This window comes from Eutrema salsugineum, unplaced genomic scaffold, assembly GCF_000478725.1.
Source record: "Eutrema salsugineum unplaced genomic scaffold, Eutsalg1_0 scaffold_11, whole genome shotgun sequence".
Lineage (NCBI taxonomy): Eukaryota > Viridiplantae > Streptophyta > Magnoliopsida > Brassicales > Brassicaceae > Eutrema > Eutrema salsugineum.
Window position 1 is genome coordinate 413,189 of NW_006256901.1, and position 18,802 is coordinate 431,990.

General features: G+C 37.1%; 2 protein-coding genes across 3 annotated transcripts; both read right to left on the reverse strand.

Annotated features, from left to right (window-relative positions):
- Nucleotides 1–611: 611 nt before the first annotated feature.
- Nucleotides 612–1,153, reverse strand: LOC112089901 (uncharacterized protein At4g04775-like). Its single transcript, XM_024160761.1, has 2 exons — nucleotides 971–1,153; nucleotides 612–878 (listed from the first exon to the last, which is right to left on the reverse strand). The coding sequence occupies exons 1-2, from the start codon at nucleotides 1,151–1,153 to the stop codon at nucleotides 612–614; spliced, it is 450 nt and encodes a 149-aa protein (XP_024016529.1).
- Nucleotides 1,154–15,642: 14,489 nt separating this feature from the next.
- LOC18026106 (afadin- and alpha-actinin-binding protein A) lies at nucleotides 15,643–18,525 on the reverse strand. Of its 2 annotated transcripts, none has more exons than XM_006409047.2 (13): nucleotides 18,335–18,525; nucleotides 18,199–18,230; nucleotides 17,987–18,098; nucleotides 17,773–17,870; nucleotides 17,249–17,435; nucleotides 17,092–17,154; nucleotides 16,929–17,003; nucleotides 16,761–16,826; nucleotides 16,594–16,671; nucleotides 16,431–16,508; nucleotides 16,251–16,328; nucleotides 16,045–16,164; nucleotides 15,643–15,959 (listed from the first exon to the last, which is right to left on the reverse strand). In XM_006409047.2, the coding sequence occupies exons 1-13, from the start codon at nucleotides 18,365–18,367 to the stop codon at nucleotides 15,873–15,875; spliced, it is 1,107 nt and encodes a 368-aa protein (XP_006409110.1). In that variant the 5' UTR covers nucleotides 18,368–18,525; the 3' UTR covers nucleotides 15,643–15,872. The 2 variants fall into 2 exon arrangements, with proteins under 2 accessions (XP_006409110.1, XP_006409109.1); XM_006409046.2 differs by having other exon boundaries at nucleotides 15,697–15,959; nucleotides 16,045–16,149.
- Between the last annotated feature and the right edge of the window lie 277 nt (nucleotides 18,526–18,802).

Here is an 18,802-nt window from a genome sequence, read left to right on the forward strand (position 1 = left end):
TCTTCTCAGGGTCAGCCTTCTGCTTCTTCTCAGGGTCAGCCGTCTGCTTCTCAAGGTCAGTCACAGGGTTCTCAAGCTTCCCAAGCTTCGCAGGGTGAACCTAAGCAAGGTGTGCAGAGTAAACTCTTCCCATGGATAACATGGTATGAGTAATTTGGAAGATGGGTCTTAGTTAGCAAGCATAAGGATAAGATGGGATGAGCAATGTGGCTAATTTTTTATGTTATTTTGTCAGTTTTCTAATGTTTTTGGTGGGTCGGTTTTTGTTAACTCTAGAAAGTTGTCGGATTGATGCTTTTGTTTGAACTTGTGGTGTCTTGGAATATGAGTGTATGGTCATTACTTTTGGACCACTTGTTTTTTGTTTTGTAATGGAATTTTATGGCTTTAATCTTGTTCATGTCCTTGACTAGATGCAAAAGAGAAGACAAAAGGTATCAAATTGCCATAACTCATTTCAAACACAAAGTACTAAAGATGACACAATTGTATCCAAGTACTAAAACATACAACATTCATCAAAAAAGACCACCACGAGCAAACATACAACATTCAACAAATCCACTAACAACATCACCTTCTTCATTTTCTAAACCCCTTCTTCATTTTCTTCACCCAACAAGTGACATAATCCCAACCACGACCAAACATTCGACGACCCCGAGCAACATCATCTTCTTCATATCTCTACTAGCTTCAACCAAAACATCTTCAACCTTATCAAATATCTCCTTCTCAAGCTTCTCAAAGATCATGCTCTCAGTTGCCCTTAACTCTTCCAACACTTGCTCAAGCCTCGAATTTTTCAATTGCAGTTTTTCAATCTCATCTAAGAGAGCCTCATCAACCCATTTAAAGTTGTGATTGTCATTGACAATCTACAAAGTGAAATTCACACCATCGACATCAATAAGAACAAATTTTGTTAAAATCAACATCACATAAATCGAACTTTCATTCATGACATTACCTTTTTCGATGCAGCAAAAGCACAACGGTAGTAACGCCGGTAAGGATTGTGGTCGGATTTCGAAATCAATGCCACATTTTGTTCACCACACCAACACTTCTTCGGAACTCCCACAATTCTTCTTGGACCACCACAAGATGATCCACTCGACCCTTCTGAAACATTGCTCGATGCTCCAGACATCACCAAATTCAGCCTACAAAACAAAACTACTGATTAGATCAATCGATTCTGGAAAATCGATTTTAGGGTTCTTCCTGAATTTTTCGAATTGGGGATTTTTGGACCAAATTGGAGAGTTAAATGCTGTCATTCGGGTCGGGTTCGAGTCGGTTTTTTTTATAGTTCGGGTCGGTTTTTTTGGGTCTGGTTTCGGCAATTAACAGTTTAACTCTCGGGTTTAGATCGCAAACCGTCACAAACCGTGAAAACCAACACTTCTGGGGAAGTAGATTTTGAACTATTATTAGATGGGGGTTTACATCTAAAACTTTCTTTTTATGGATGTATAGAACGAGGTCATAGTTCCGTGTGGATCTGGTGTTATATGATAGTTCCCATGTGGAAATAGATCGTCAACCCTAATCAATTTCACCAATCAGCATACACCACCGTAACTATTCTCTAGCTTTTGGATTGTTTTTATTACCGTGTAGCATTATTGTTATAAACCATTTCCTTTCTCTATATAGAATCTAGATTGCATTGATACTTGCTGCCTGGGAGAAAAAAACTCTCACTGAAATAAATTTGGTTTAAAATTTTTGCTTCGGATTTGATCTAATTCTGTTGCCACATTCTGTTCCATGAAAATGTGCTTATAATGCTAAAAGAAAGAAGAAAGTTGAATCCTTTTTAAAATGGTCAATGAGTCGGCTTCATACAGAATCCAACGCAGACACACCGCTACTTCCAAGCGAAGAACGCGTTCTTGATATGCAATCAGAGAATGTGTCAACGAGCTGCTCAGCTAAAGCTATTGAATCATCCTTGAAAATATCAATGAATGTCTTGACAACATTTCTCTCCTGAGTCGCTCTTAAATTATACCAAGTCAGAAACTTCTGTCTGAAATTCTTATCTACATAACCTGAACACTCAAGCTTTCTTATAATCTCCACGCAAGGGTCCAACCCAAAACCGCATCTTGCTGAAATCTTCTCCAAAACTGTTTCTTTCAAGGCCAACTGTTTTGCTTTGTATTTTGTGCTTAAGCTATTCACAAGAGTTGCTTCCTCTTCATCTTATTCTTTGAGGGTTTTTGTAGAGACTATGGTTTCATCAACGCTCGATTCTTTGCTGCCTCTATAGGAAACAACTTTGAAGCAATACTCTGTAGCTGGGGTTAGTCCAGAGACAACAAACCTTGTGTTTGGAAAAGTCGAGTTGTTTTGGTAGTTTTTCTCTGAGACCTTACGATACCATATGCTGTGATGAATGATGTTTCCCGGTGAGGAAGGTTCTTCTGCAGAACCAAAAATCAAAGTGAGTGAAGTCGCAAGAACATCCTCGAATCTGATCTTTGTTGATCCTGTGTGGTAGATATAGAATCAAGCAACAACAAAGAAGAAAACAAAAGTACCGTTCCTTTGATCATTAGTATTTTTGTAAAGCTTACCTAACATCAACTTACAAGGCAATGCATGATCTGTTGGACCCAATAATTACAAAGCCCACAAGCTTGTATATTTGGTTAAAGTGTGAATACAAATAAAGCTTTTTAAGGCAATTTAAAATGTGAGGAACATCATTTTTGTCCTACATTGGAGGATTGGAAAAATTTAGAGTCATATAAATATAGACACACTCATGACATAGTTCAAAGTGTGTGAAGGAGAACCAAGGATCCCTCGCGCCGCCACCGCCGAGCCGGGCTCGGGCTCGGGTTCGGGTCTTGGATCTTGGGTCTTCGGTCTTTTTGGGCCATGTTTTGGTCAACATTTCTGGCCCAAATTGTTAAAAATTTCGGTTCAAATTCCTACAGAATAACAACATTAAAACTGCAGTCAAATGTCGATCCCAAAAATTACGCCAAGATTAACACCCAAATCGCATCATTAGCGCACAAATTAATCACGTCATTAACACGCTGATTACGTGCGACACTCCTCTCTCCTTCGCTATATATATCGACCTCTCATCTCTCATTTCTCAATCGCTCTACACAAAAATTTACAGAGTAAAATCGTTCACACTTTTATTCGATCTCTCGCGTCTCCTTTCTTCTTTCAAAAGTAAGCGTCTGAGAGTATATCATAGAATTTTAGTTCGTACATTCTATAGTCGGGTGTTGCGATTATACGAATATCAGTAGTTGTATCCTGGGATTCATTATCTCATCCAACCGCCACACTGAGAGAGATATTTTGAATTAAGGAAAGAGATCATCTCGCCTATACTTCTCGTTTTTCTTTAATCCACTTTTATAAAACGTTGTTCTGTGTCTCAAATCGTTTTCTTACATTGCAATATCAGTCTCCTCTAAATTTACTTCCTATAGTCTTAATTCAAAATAATCTGATCCTGCTTATCGCTCGAATCGGATCCTATATTGCTTTACAAACGATTTTCACAAAACGTTTTCAGGAAAAATCGATTTGTTTTTTTACAAACAGAAACGGTTTCCGCTAAGGCCTCTGGCAAGTTACGTGAAACATTATTGGACCACACAAGGACATTTTTCATAACTTCCTTTCCGCGTCTATAAATCGTCTCGGTTAAATCCGTGAACGTTTTTTCGAGTTCAAAACTCAAACGCGATTCTACGACCGCTCTATAACGTTTCCGCAAAACGCATAAATTAGCGACTTTTATTGTTAATCGCTATTCTATCGATTCTATTCAACGAATCTGACATTTTTCTGTCTCTTTTTTGGAACAGATGTCGAAAAACGTGGAGAAATCCATTGATGGAGGACACGATGATGTCGCTGAATCAACTCACATACCCGTTGGAGATGCAACACTCGGATCCCTGCCCACAAACATTCCGACTTTACCCAGCGATATCGCTGCAGGTAACGCACCGGATAAGTTTGATGGTACCAACTTCAAACAGTGGCAGCAAAAGATGCATTTTTTCCTGTGCACTTTGCATCTGGATAGGTATCTCACCGAGGACAAATCTGCTTTGCCCGCTGGGAATACTGATGTGCGCGCTGTTGCAAGTGTTGAAGCATGGATCCATGGGGATTTCCTTTGCAAATGCTACATTCAGAGTCGCTTGGTTGACCAATTGTTCAACGTGTATTGCGAAATCAAGTCATCCAAAGGTCTCTGGGAAGCTTTGGATAAGAACTACAAGACTTTCAATGTATCCTCAGGAAGATATGCAACCTCCAAATTTACGAGGTACATGATGGTGGACTCAAGGCCCATCATGGAACAAATCCATGAACTTCAGATAATTTGTCAAGAAATCGCTGATGAAGGAATGAAGATATGTGAAACCTTCATAGTGAATTGCTTCGTTGACAAGCTACCTCCTAGTTGGGTAGACTTCAGAAACTATCTGGATCATAAGCAGAAGTCTATGACCTTGTCAAATCTGATTTCCAGGCTGCAAAAGGAGTCTTTGAAACACGAGGTAAAAGCTGTCGCGCATGTCAACCCTGAACCATTTCACTCCTACAATGAAAATGTAGCAGAGTTCAAGAACAAGGGAAAAGGAAAAGTCAAAGGCAACGGAAAATTTCCTCCCAAAGGAAGGCAAAACAAGTTTGCTCCATCATCATCCACTTCCTTCAAAAAGGAAACTCCCAAAACCAAATTTGTTGGGAAGTGCACCTATTGCAACAAGAAGGGACACACCTCCAATGAATGTCGAAGCAGGCTGAGGGACAACAAAGGACAAGCCAACTCTACTCAAGCTGATCTCTGTGCAATGGTCACAGAAGTCAACATGGTTGAGCCAAATCCAAAAACGTGGTGGTATGACACTGGTGCAACCACTCACATCTGCATGGACAAAGACCAGTTCTCAACCTACAAGAAATGCAAGAACAATGCACACTTGTTGATGGGAAATGAGTCCTACTCCAAGATTGAAGGCATATGCAATGTGGTCTTAAAGTGACTTCGGGTAAAGAAATAACTCTCACCAATGTGAAGCATGTGCCAAAAATGAGGAAAACCTGATCTCTGGAACCATGATCAACAAGCACGGATTCAACGTCCGCATTGGATCTAGCCAGCTGATTTTAAGGAAACATGGGGTTTTTATTGGGAAGGGTTATGTTAAAGAGGACTTAATCAAAATGTGTGTAATGACAGTCCTAAAAAATGATGTACCTTCTACCAGTTCAATTAATAAGAATGAATCTTCTTACTTGGTTGAGTCTTTTGATTTATGACATGAATGATTAGGACATATGAATTATAAATATATGCAAAGATTAATAAATTCGAACTTAATCCCCAAATGCAAAATAAGCAAAAATAAATGTGAGACATGTGTACAAGCAAAACTCACAAAAATTCCATCTCCTCATGTCTCATACACACAGATTTGTGCGACTTAAAGTTAGTACAATCTAGAGGAGGTAAAAAGTATTTTGTAACTTTCATTGATGATTGTAAAAGATACTGTTACATCTATTTACTAAGAAGTAAAGATGAAGTCTTGGAGAAATTCAAAGAATATCAAACCAAAGTTGAAAATCAACTCGGTAAAACTATTAAAATTGTTAGGAGTGATAGTGGAGGCAAATATGATGGTCCATTCAATGTTTTCTGTCTAAAAAAGACATTATACATCAGACCACCGCTCCCTACTCTCCAGAATCTAATGGAGTTGCGAAATGCAAAAATCAAACTCTTAAAGAGATTATGAATGCAATGTTGCAGGAATCTGGACTATCCAAGAATCTGTGGGGGGGGGGAAGCAATTCTCACTACAAACTATATCCTCAACAAAATACCGCACAAAGTAACTGGCAAAATGCCATATAAACTATGGACAGGTAGAGTACCTTCCTACAAATACCTGAAAGTGTGGGGGGGGGGTGCTTAGCAAAGCTTGCTGTGCCACCTCTTAAAAAGGTCACCATAGGACCAAAAACTGTTGATTGTATTTTCCTTGGATATGCACGCAACAGTAGTGCTTATCGGTTACTGGTTCACAAATCAGATGTACCGGATATTCAGGTGAATACAATAATGGAATCAAGAAATGTTTCATTTTTTGAACAAATTTTCCTGTGCAAGGATAGACAAAATCTAAAACGTCCTCGGGAAGATGAGGCAACCACATCTGGGGTTCCTGCTTCAGAAGACGAAGAGATTGAACCTAGATGCAGCAAAAGAGCTCGTAAAGAAAAATCCTTCGGTCCTGAATTCTTGATGGTCTTTCTCACCGAGAACGAACCAAGAACATTTACTAAAGCTATGTCCACTCCCGATGCACCTCTTTGGAAGGAAGCAGTCAATAGCGAGATGTATTCCATTAGACAAAATCATACTTATGAAATCACTGAGTTACCTGAAGGGTTTAAAGCTCTAGGGTGCAAATGGATCTTCAAAACAAAATTGAAGACCGATGGCTCAGTTGATAAATATAGGGCTAGACTTGTAGTGCAAGGAATCCGACAAAAAGAAGGTCTGGATTTCTTTGACACTTATTCTCGAGTGACGAGAATAACTTCCATCAGAATGCTGATTGGAATTGCAGCCTTAAGAAATTTGGAAATCCACCAGATGGACGTCAAAACAGCCTTTCTAAACGGTGAATTAGACGAGGAAATCTATATGAAACAACCCGAAGGATTTGTAGTCCCGGGACAAGAACATAAAGTCTGTAGACTTGTGAAGTCGTTGTATGGACTTAAACAAGCACCAAAACAATGGCATCAAAGTTTCGACAATGCAATGTTGTCAGATGGCTTCAGCATTAACGAATGTGATAAATGTATTTACATAAAAACGACCCCTAATGGATATATCCTACTATGTTTATATGTAGATGAAATGTTAATTATTGGCAGCAATAATGACATAATCCAACAAACTAAGAACATGATTAATGCACAGTTTGACATGAAAGACATGGGTCTAGCAGATGTCATTCTTAGGGTACAAATCACAAAAAATTCTGATGGGATTACCTTGTCTCAAGCCCAATATGCTGAAAATATACTTGAACGGTTTAAAACCTATTCAAATGGAACTGCAAAAACTCTAGTTGACTCTCAACTTCGCTTGACCAAAAACTCAGGTGAAACAGTGTCACAAGTAGAATATGCAAGGATAATTGGTAGCCTTATGTACTTAACCAATTGTACTAGACCTAATCTGACACACGTGGTAAATGTACTAAGTCGCTATACAAGTAATCCAGGACACAAACACTGAAAATCCATAACTAGAGTATTAAATTACATTCGATACACAAAAAGTTATGGGCTGCACTATGGAAGAGAACCAGCAGTTTTGGAAGGATACAATGATGCAAACTGGATATCTGACACCAAAAACTCGAAATCCACAAGTGTATATGTTATTACCCTTGGTGGTGCAGCAGTCTCTTGGAAGTCTTCCAAACAAACTCTACTGGCCCGATCAACCATGGAGTCTGATTTATAGCTTTAGATAAAGCTGCAGAGGAAGCTGAATGGCTCCAAAATTTCTTGGAAAATATTCCAATGTGGGAGAAACCAGTCCCGGTAATACGTGTACACTGTGATAGTCAATCAGCTATCGCCCGGGCACTGAATAATCTCTATAATGGTAAATCTCGTCACATAAGAAGGAGACATAAAACCATTAGAAGCTTGATCACAACCGGAGTAATCTCACTAGATTACATAAAATCAACTGATAATCTAGCAGGTCCATTCACTAAGGGTCTAGCTCGTGATCAAGTTCTCAAATCATCAAAGGGAATGGGTTTAAAACCTATGACTAAAGAGGCTGTTTCATGGAAACCCTACCTACATGACTGGAGATCCCAAGATGTAAGGTTCAAAAGGGAAAACTAAATCAAACAAAATCTAACGCACTGAAAGACGTAGTCTTAACCTACGTCCCAAGATGATTGACAGTGCTTACATACAATTTTCATTATATATTTATAAAGGATAAGCATAGCTTTTAATGATAAGACCATAGCTTTGATATATCAGTGAAGTACAACACTTCTTAAAACAAAGACTATTGGCAAAATCACCTTGTGAGTGTGAAATGGAGCCGTTTCTAGGAGAATGAAAAACCAAAAGGCTATATTCTCCAACTTCACTCATGATTCCTAGGCAAGTTCAAGGCCAAAATGAACACAATAGAGAACTTAGTTCTACGAGAAAATGAAACTAAGTTGTGTTTGTTGTCTCGGTTTACATCAAAATCCGGGTGGTTTAAGAGATTATGTTCACCTCCTGGCTGAGTAAGCCCGACAGATATTAACATTGAATGGTTCAAGGTTGAAACAAACTACTATCTCAAACACAGTGGAATTTTCGTTTATACTCTCGAAAGCTAGTCTAGTCTAGTCTAGTCAAGTTTTCGAGTCAGTCCGATCTTATGTCTAGAGTTATTTCTATTCATGTGGGGGATTGTTGGACCCAATAATTACAAAGCCAGAAGCTTGTATTTTTGGTTAAAGTGTGAATACAAATAAAGCTTTTTAAGGCAACTTAAAATGTGAGGAACATCATTTTGTCCCACATTGGAGGATTGGAAAAATTTAGAGTCATATAAATATAGACACACTCATGACATAGTTCAAAGTGTGTGAAGGAGAACCAAGGATCCCTCGTGCACCGCCGCCGCCGCCGAGCCGAGCCTGGCTCGGACTTGGGCTCGGGCTTGGGTTTTGGGTCTTGGTGATTGTGGGCCGAACGGGCCACGTTTTGGTCAACATTTCTGGTCCAAATTGTTAAAATTTTTGGTTCAAATTCCTACAGAATCACGACGTTAAAACTGCAGTCAAATGTCGATCTCAAAAATTACGCCAAGATTAACGCCCAAATCGCATCATTAGCGCACAAATTAATCAAGTCATTAACACGCTGATTACGTGCGACGTGATGTGGTGTGTCGTGAGGGTGTCAAGTTTTACACTAAATGAAATCAATAGCCGCAAGTGCACAGCTGATCGATTGTAGTACTTAGGGATAAAATCCACAGGGAAGCAGGATCTTTCCAGCAAAAGCCTTCGAAAGAAATATAAAGTAAGGAAGTCTAGAATCAGGCGAGTTTTGTGAGGGTTTTGGTGGTGTATTTAAAACGTAAAAACGAATCCTAAAGAGAAAATACGGGAATTAAAATGACCTAATAACTAAAATTAACGAAAATGGATAAAAACGAGAAAAACGGCTAAACCTAATTGCTTTAATAAAAATCGATTGAAAGGGAATGAAAATAGTGAACTAAAGCTTGAAATAAAACGGTGTAAATCTATAAGAAAGAAAGCGCTGGGGTTCAGGGAAGTTTTCTCAGGGGTATGAACGATTCAAAACATTGCTAGAGAGTAAATTTGATAAGATCTTAGCTTAAACTTTTCGAATTGGAGTCACGAACGTATGAATACGCCACTGTCGTGATTATAGACAACTATTTCTCTCAATCCTGACCAGTAGGTTTCCACTCTGGCCCTGGAAAAGAAGAGATGCATTATGTTTAAGACTCGTCAGCATTCACAAATCGCCCATAGGTAGGTTTCCACTCCTATGTTTGTTTTGCTCTCCCAAACTAGATCTGACACCGTATGAACACTTTCGTGTCACCAAGCATCTGGATCAGATTGTAGTTCATGACGCTACTCTCATGCAGTAAAAACAAATTCAGAAGAAAAAGTTCTAAGATTCGGCTCAAAAGCTCATGGAATCCTCACCGAACATATATATCCCCATCGAAAATCCCTTAGACCCAACAATAAAACTACTCAGACATAATAAACGAAATCAAAAACATAGTATTAAAAAGTAGTGCAGAAACCAAAGTTGAAAAAGAAAGAACAAGGGTTCAAGAGATAGATCTCTCTCTCCCTAAAACCTAAAAACAAAGCTTAAAGTAAAATTTCTGTAAAGTATTTCGTCTCTCTTCTTCTCTCCTAAAAGCAAAGTTTCTTCACTTCAGGCAGGGAGCAAAGTCTGTCGATGATTCCTTTACGTATTTCAGTTTCTAAACTCTCCACAGATTCCTCCACTGTTTCAGAGAGTTTTCTGCACTTCTCCAGTGCCCTTAAGATGCTTCTGAGCCAAGAAAAGACGGCGACAAAGTTCGTCTACTTTTTCGTTTCCTTTGCGATCAACAATTGCTTCTTCCAACATCTGAGAAAGAAGGAAAAAATAAAATAAAAAGAGAATAAAGATCTATGCAAGATTGTGTTCAAATATAGTAGAAACTGAATAGAGGAAGATTTGATTGATTGAATTTACTCAATTAAGCTGTTTGTTTTGCTACAAGAGACACAGTAGAAGCATCCATCAACATCATTACTTGGCTTATCTTCTTTGAGACCCGAAGCACAATCTAGATGGCACGATAAGCCACAAGATTTACCGGTGAATGGAGTATCCGAACTGCAGGTTAACCAGAGACTGGTATCTTTATTGTCATCATACTTATGGCAGATATAACAAGAACACATTTTGCAAAATGCATCTTCCCATCTCAGTATAGCTCGGCAAGCCAGATTTTTGCAAAACCAATATTTAATAAAATACATTTTGCAAAACCAATATTTAATAAAATCTAACAAACCTTAAAATTCGCTATTAATAAAATGAAGAAATATAATTTTTAAGCTCTATCATATGAAATAAATTGAACACCAAATATAACAAATTACTCCAGAGAACTCAGAAGTGAATATCATATGAACCTAGCACATCATATGAATATACACACCGGTCTCTATGAATCTATACATCTTCCGGTCTCAAATTCACTTGGCGAGGTCAAGTATACTCACCTAATCTTTTGTTCTGTATAAACAAGTATCCTCAATTCTAGATTAAATCGGTGATGATTTATCACTATATTTTATTAAATATATTAAAATACTCTATTTTCCACTGGAAATTTTTTATATAATAACAGATCTCCATGAAGCTTGAGCTTCATTCCATCAAATAAAAATTTGAATTCTATTTCCCCATAAAATCAAAGTTCGAGATTTATTTCCCCACGATTATCGATTTTTTACTGTTGGTTTCAAACAATTTCTAACGTAAACCGTAAATCATACCTCTTACACCTAGAAACAAAACTGATTTAAATATCATTTAAACCCAGAAAAATCCCCAAATCGATTAAACTATAGACATACCTAAATTTGCATCCCCTTACATACTATCTGCAAGTGCATGAAACAATTTCATTTATAACAAGGTACGTTTTTTTGTTTCTTAATTACTTCTTCACTCTGCTTCTTATGAAGTGTGGTTTGAAAACCAGGAAAATCTCTACATCTTTTTTGTTTGAATTGAAAAGAAAACAGACTGCTTTTATGACATAAAACTGAGGTTTCTTGTGACACAACTTAACGTTTGGATGTGTGTGTGTGTTTTTTTGTTGTTGCTTGAAGCTTAGAGTGCTTAATTTGGGTACTTGATTTTAATTAGATGAACTTTTAATCTCACCGTGGTTCGGTGATTCTCAGGAGAATGGTCCAGCTCCAACCAGCTGAGGATTATTAACCGGTGGCAACTCAACGCCTTAGGCCCTGTTCGTTTTTTTTATCTAGATGCTGCATCTAGATTTTGCATTTAGATCAGCATCTAGATATAATATCTAGAGATTGTTTGTTTTTGAAACTAGGTTTTGTATCAAGATGTTACGTCTAGATACTAAATTGTTCGTTTGTGAATTTAGAAAAATAGTTAGATGCAAAATACATAAAATGACTAAAAAAAATTATTATTTTTTTATAAATAATATTTTTACCAAATTAAGTTTTAAAAATACATGAAAATTTTTTTTTGCATTTTTTGTGGGAAACATGATTTTTTATACTTGACGGGAAATTTTTTTACTGGAATTTTGAGTTTTGACGGAAAATAAAGATATTGTGTTTTTGGCAAGAAATCGAGATTTTACGTTTTCGGCGAGAAACCAAGAGTTTTCGTTTTTAATGGTACGTTTTTGGCGAGAAATCGAAATTTTTTGTTTCGGCGAGAAACCGAAATTATTTATTTTTTAGCGAGAAATCGAGATTTTGCGTTTTTGGCGAGAAATCGAGATTTTGCGTTTTCGACAGAAAAGCGAGAGTTTTTTGTTTTTGGCGGAAAATTAAGATTTTTCGTTTTTGGTGAGAAACCGAGAGTTTTCGTTTTTGGCGAGAAATCAAGATTTTGTATTTTTGGCGAGAAACCTAGATTTTTTATTTTTGATAGGAAATCGAGATTTTGTGTTTTTGGCGGAAAATCGAGATTTGCATTTTCGCGGGAAAGCGAGAGTTTTTCGTTTTGGCGGAAAATCGAGATTTTTCGTTTTTGGCGAGAAATCGAGATTTTGCGTTTTTGACGAGAAACCAAGATTTTGCGTTTTTGGCGAGAAACCGAGAATTTTTGCTTTTAGCGGAAAATCGAGATTTTGTTTATTGGCGAAAAACCTAGTTTTTTGGTGAAAAACGTAGATTTTTTGTTTTTGGCAGAAAATCGAAATTTTGCTCTTTTGGCGAAAAATCGAGATTTTTGCGTTTTCGTCGAGAAACCGAGATTTTTCTTTTTTTGCGAGAAATCGAAATTTTGCGTTTTTGGCGAGAAACAGACATTTTTTGTTTTTGGCGGAAAATCGTGATTTTTTGTTTTTGGCGAAAAATCGAGATTTTGCGTTTTTGACAAGAAACCGAGAGTTTTCGTTTTTAGCGAGAAATCGAGATTTTGCTTTTTTGACGAGAAACCGAGATTTTTCGTCTTTGGCGGGAAACGGAGAGTTTTTGTTTTTGGCGAAAAACCAAAAAGTAACGTTTTGGTGGGAAATCAAGATTTTTCGTTTTTTTACATGAACCAGATGCAAACGCTGCATCTGAACTTTCTATTTCTCAGCATCTATAATATCCAGATTTTTGAGATGCTAATCAATTTGCATCCAGATGCTGCATCTGAACACAATTTTTTTTTTGAAAAAACGAACAACATTTGGATATTTGCAGCTAGATGCAGCATCCAGATACAGAAACGAACAGGGCCTAAGTTCAGAGACATGCGTGACACATGCAAACTTTCCGGTTGGGTGAACATACGCCTTTCGAATAGCTGAGATGACCCTTATGGATTACACTCCGAAAAGTTTGGTTGCATAATTCTTGACCATTTTGCTTAGCACAAGTTCCATGCGGACCATGCGGTAGGCGTTGGTTTGCTTTTATATTACAATGAAATCGTGTATCTGCTGCTGGTGGTGGTGGTTCTGTTGTCTTTTTTGCATTAATGATCCATACATCTGCAAGAAACATTCAAAAGAATTTTGATTAAAATTGCATATTCTCATTTTTAATTATCTTTGTCGAAACAAATAAAAATAAAAAATAAAATTCACTATTATTTGGGTTTGATTGATCAACTTTTACAGTTATAAACACCTTATAAACATACATATCTACATAAAATTTAAAATATTTGAAAGAGGAACATTTTGATTTTATTTTAAAATGTCAAAATAGAATTGCAAACGGATTACTGTGTGTATTTACTAATGCTTAAACACACATAACAAATTGAGTTTCCACAAAATCTCTAAATCATAATGTATTAACTATTACCTGTCAAAATTATGAAAATCACCAAATGAGTGATGAAAACAATGGCATTAACACTTTTAGCCATTTACATTTTTATTTTACTTGCACTTTTTTCTTTATTTTTTTTTATGGAATGTTTTAAGTACATATTGTGTCATCTAGTTCTTGTATATAAAGTTTATTTTCTTAAAATAGAAAAAGAAAATAAAATATAGTCCATTAAAATGCATATAAATCAGTTAGCATTGAAAATTCCATGGACTACATATTTCTCCCATTGTTTTCTATTTTTGGATAATTTTAATTTCTAAATTTCTCTAAATTTTCACAAATATACAGTTAAACCTCTATAAATTGATAATGTTGGGACTGCAATATTTTATTAATTTATAGAATTATTAATTTATCAATATAAAAATCAGTTCGAAAAACTAATTTGAGACTTAAGAAATATATTAATTTATTGAGGTATTAGTTTATCGAATTTTATTTTATAAAGGTTATAAAAGTTATACTGTAATATGAAAATTTTTAGGATAAATAATAGCTCTTTTTTGTGTTCAAACATTGATTTCATATAACAGATTAACCTCCAAAAGTGGAGACAAAGTTTGCCAATACAAGGGCAACCTTAGTTAAAGAGTCAGCAATAACATTTCTCCTTCTCGGAGTATATTCAAAAGAAATAGAATCATATGAGTTATAAAAACACCAGATGTTATGTAGAACTTCTTTTAATTCAGTAGAGGTGCCTTTGATTCTGAGAAGATTGACTAGAACCTGACAATTAAAAAGCACCACAAGTGCTCAGATTTGCAAATCTTCTGCATAGAAGATAGCTTTTCTAAGCGCAAGAACTTCCACCATAATAGCAGATGACACAAACTTTTGACCAGGGCCAGCCAGTGAGAGCTTTTCTAAGCGCAAGAGCTTCCACCATAATAGCAGATGACACAAACTTTTGACCAGGGCCGGCCAGTGAGATTTTGCTGCCTAAAGCACAACAAAATTTTTTAGCCCATAATTATAAAAAAAAATCACAACCTGCAGCTTTAAGAATTGAACCCGCGCCTCAGAATTTATAATTACTTACTCAAACCACTGTAATACACTACAAACTCTGAAATTTGCTGCCTTTAACTTGTATATATTTTCTGGTGCTCTGAAGCAAGGGTTTTACCAGCTTTAGCCCGATCCTGCTCTTGACTTTCAGATTAGCACCAGGTTTTCGCTTCCTGGGCCAAGGAAGACACCTCCTATTCCACACTTCTCTGTTGACTCACTCCATGCGGCTTCCACCTTACAAGACAAGATAGAGCAACAAGATGGGGAGTTATCAAGATGTTGAGGTGGAGAAAGGGCACTGGTTGGGGGAAGACTTAGCTGAGCCAAATGCCATTCTTTAGCTTCCCGAATCGGCTTCGAGATAAAGAATTTTTTGAGAGATGACGATCTTCAAAAATCAAGCCATTCCTCGATCTCCATAAGTTCCATAAAATCCGTGAAAACAGAGGAGCAAGGGAGAGATACAGCGATGGCAAGTTGGTCATCTTTGATGAGGCTGGAAGAATTCTGCTTCGCATTGTTGATAAGGGTATTGCATGGTTTATGGTCCACCAGCACAGTCTCCCACACTTGAGCGGCGAAAGGGCATTTGAGGAGACATGAACCTCATCCTTTGTTGCATCACAGCATTTGCATCTTTCAGCAAAGATACCTCGTTTAGCCAAGTTTTCACCAACTGAGAGATCCACTCGCTGCCTTCCAAGAAATTTTTTGATTTTGGGAGATGTCTTAACATTCCAAATGTACTGCCTATTAATAATAGCTCTAAATATTTCCCAAAGAAACCTGATGATTCCGCGGCCAAAGAAACCTGGTTTCTTCACTTCTCAAGACCACACAGAGACAACAGAAACCTCTACCAACGGATGTACTGGGATTATAAGTCGAGTAGAAGCCCGCTAAACCCCAGGCGATCCATAATCCGATGAAAGTCTCAAGTAAAAATGGCTTGCATTTATGATCACACGAAAAAAAAAAAAAAAAAAAAAACCCGAGATACTCATCTATACAAAGTTACAAATACGAATCCACATTCATTAGAAATTCATATAAACTCTTCTGTTACATTCCTCCTGTAAATTGATTAGGAAAGATATGTGGCATTTTCCTTGTTAAGATATTTGATAAATTTTGCACCTGCGATTCACAGTATTTAAGTCAGCCACGAAGTCCATTCATAGACTGTGGAGGAGCTGAGTTCCTTCTCCGGTCTGTCTTAGTTAAATGTTTTGACATTATTGATTCCTAAGAACAAAAAAAAAAAGCGTAAAAAAGTTGTAAATTTGTAATGAATCTGGCTGAATTTAGGAAAATCATTTTAAGTAAATACCTGTTCTTGAATAATGCTGCGTGCCTCGACTAGTTGTGCTTCAAGTTCAAGTTCCCTCTCTGATGCTTCTGAAGTAATGGCTACTTCATTTTGTGCATCTACTAACTGACCCATACGTTCCTTCATTAAGCCGATAAAAGGGAACATGTGGGTACATAATACGACGCTATAAAATAGCTCCAAAGTTCGGGAATACAACTTTTTACCTTGATGGAAACCATCTTAGAGCGTAAACTATCTTCTATTTGACCTCTAGCCATACGAAAAGGCAGGTCGAAAACGTCCTGTCAATAACCGATATTGTCTCTTTTTTATACCGGTGTTTTGGTTTATATATGTAATGGGAAGAAATTGAATCTTGATCAGCTTATAATAAAACTTTGTACCGTCTTCCCACCCAGAGGAGACTGAGAAGGATCTAAGATCTGTCTTCCATTAGCATTCAAGAAAGAACGCATGTCTCCCTGTCAAAACGATCATAGTCTTCAATAAACGAAGATTATGTTTTTTTGGATGTGAAGGCAAAAAAAAAAGAAATAGAAAAATAACCTGCGTGGATCGTAGTAACGCTCTCAGATCAGTGTTCTCTGCCATCAGTTCTTGATTTTTCGCCTCATATGCATCCACCTGAGAAGATCATATTGCCTCAATTTTATAAGTATACATTTTCATCCAATATAAAGCATGAGAAGCTACAATCTTGTCATTGTGGTTACAATCTTTTTGTAGAAATCAGAATCAGTTTTCTTCCCGCTCCATGTTCCACGCTGCCTCCCTTCTTTCTGCGCGTATATATATATACAAGAAAACGCTCATTAGACAAAAGCGTCTACTCTCGGAAAACTTGATAATACTAATAGTCATTTCAACAACTCATGTAGTACCTGGAGTAGACTCATAATCTCCATGCCTGATCTTGTTTCCTTCTTTTTCTCCATCAACACTTGGTTTAACCTCTCCTGAAACGAGACCAATACTTTCCATGTTCAGTTTACTTCTGCTTATATTACATACACTCGAAACTTAAGAGTGTGAACCCATGCATACCTGTAGCTTTATGTACTCTTTTTCTTTTTTCTTTGTTTCATGTAACTGTTGGGTCTTGACTTGCTTTTATACAAAAATAAAAAACAATTGGTTCAAAGAGCATTGCATTGGCCTAATCATTAACTGAAATCCAACTTGTAAAAGCTATTGTTCAAACCTGGTTAGCAATCACCATCCGCTGAAACTCATCTCTCTCTTTCTGAAGCTTCTCATTCTGAGCCTTTAAAGCTGCTGTGTTTTTGGCTTCCGTTCTTGTGACAGAACCAAGCTCCCTCTCCTTGGCTTGTAATTGAGTCTCAAGCCTTTCAACTTTTGCCTCAAGTCTCGACAGGTCGGATATAACTCTGAAGTAAACAAGAACTTGGTAAACCCCAAAAAAAAAAAAAAATGCACTCAAGCAAACATCAATAACTTTCTAGATGACAACAAAAAATTAGCAGTTTCTGTAACTCTATGTCAGCAAAAAAAATTCTCTCTTTTGCCCCTAAAAGGATAGCACTATAATCTAAAAACACACAGAGAACCAAAATTCTTGGATAAACACAGCATGACCTAGATTCTAGATCACAGAGCAATAGATTTGACTTGTGATAGAAGCATTAAGACTGAAGAACACCACCAAGATAAAGAAGCTACTTGATCAGCTTAACGCACACGCACAAAGAAAAATCGAAGATTCACCGTTGTCTCTGATCATTAGCAGATTCTCTGAATTCCACATCTCGCTGCCTCTGCTGAAGCAAAGCGTATATGCAATTGCAAGTTCTAGCGATCGAAACCTAATAACAAGCTAATCGGATCAGATTCATGACAAAGAATTGAGAGAAAGAAAAAAAAACGGAACAGATTAAAAAAAAAAAGCCATTAGAGAGATTATCAAAGAGAAAAACCGCACAGGATCGCCAGCGAAGAGGTCGAGCGAAGCGGAGAATCCATAAGTGACTAAGCTCTGATTTAAGTACTTAATACAATGCTCCAGATTATCGACATCGGCAAAACTATGCTCCCTGATCGATAAACAGAGTCAAATCTCTCCATCACAAATGAATCTCTAAATCGAAGCAGAAGAAGAGGAAACGAAACCCTAGAAATGACGAGAAAACTCACCCGATCGATGAAAATCCAAACTGAGGCGTCAACTGCAGAAGAAGCAAACACACAATTAGCTTCAGAGAGAGAGGGAATCGGGAATTCACGAAGCTGTTTTCAGGCAACGAGAGAGAGAGAAAGAGAAGAGACGTACTCTGAAATCGAAATCCGGCACGGTCAATGACATCGTTGACCGTAATTCACGACGGAGCCGCCGTAAATTGACTCCGGAGAAATAGGAAAAGACAAATTCAGCTTTTCACTGGAAAAAAATAATATAAAAAAGTAAGTCAAAAAGAGTGAATTTGTGTCTCTCTCGGATAGATCTATCTTTGGGAGTGAACTAAATTGAAAATTAATTTAAATTATTTAATTTATATTTGCTTTTTAATTGTGTACGTTACGGTGCACTCAGTTTATCCGTGTTTCTTCACGTGATTAGTTAGTGATTCGATTAATTGGCGTTTTTACGTACGTGTCCTCTTATTAGTGGTTGTCTTGAAATCTTTTGGCTCTATGGTTAACATCCAACATCGATAACTAACTCGCTGGATTATTGATTAGGCGGAAAATACCAGGTAGGACTATTGCAGTTTAATCTGGTTCATTGAAGTCGTGCCGA

Bases quoted from the DNA above. Each gene is read 5' to 3' on its own strand.
- LOC18026106 (XM_006409047.2), bottom strand. From the start codon at position 18,367: ATGTCATTGACCGTGCCGGATTTCGATTTCAGA. The intron at 17,871-17,986 runs GTGCGGTTTTTC...GCTTGTTATTAG, and splicing joins ACCTCTTCGCTGGCGATCCT to GTTTCGATCGCTAGAACTTG. The intron at 16,672-16,760 runs GTAACCACAATG...TGATCTTCTCAG, and splicing joins CTGATTTCTACAAAAAGATT to GTGGATGCATATGAGGCGAA.
- LOC112089901 (XM_024160761.1), bottom strand. From the start codon at position 1,153: ATGTCTGGAGCATCGAGCAATGTTTCAGAAGGGTCGAGTGGATCATCT. The intron at 879-970 runs GTAATGTCATGA...TTCACTTTGTAG, and splicing joins CTTTTGCTGCATCGAAAAAG to ATTGTCAATGACAATCACAA.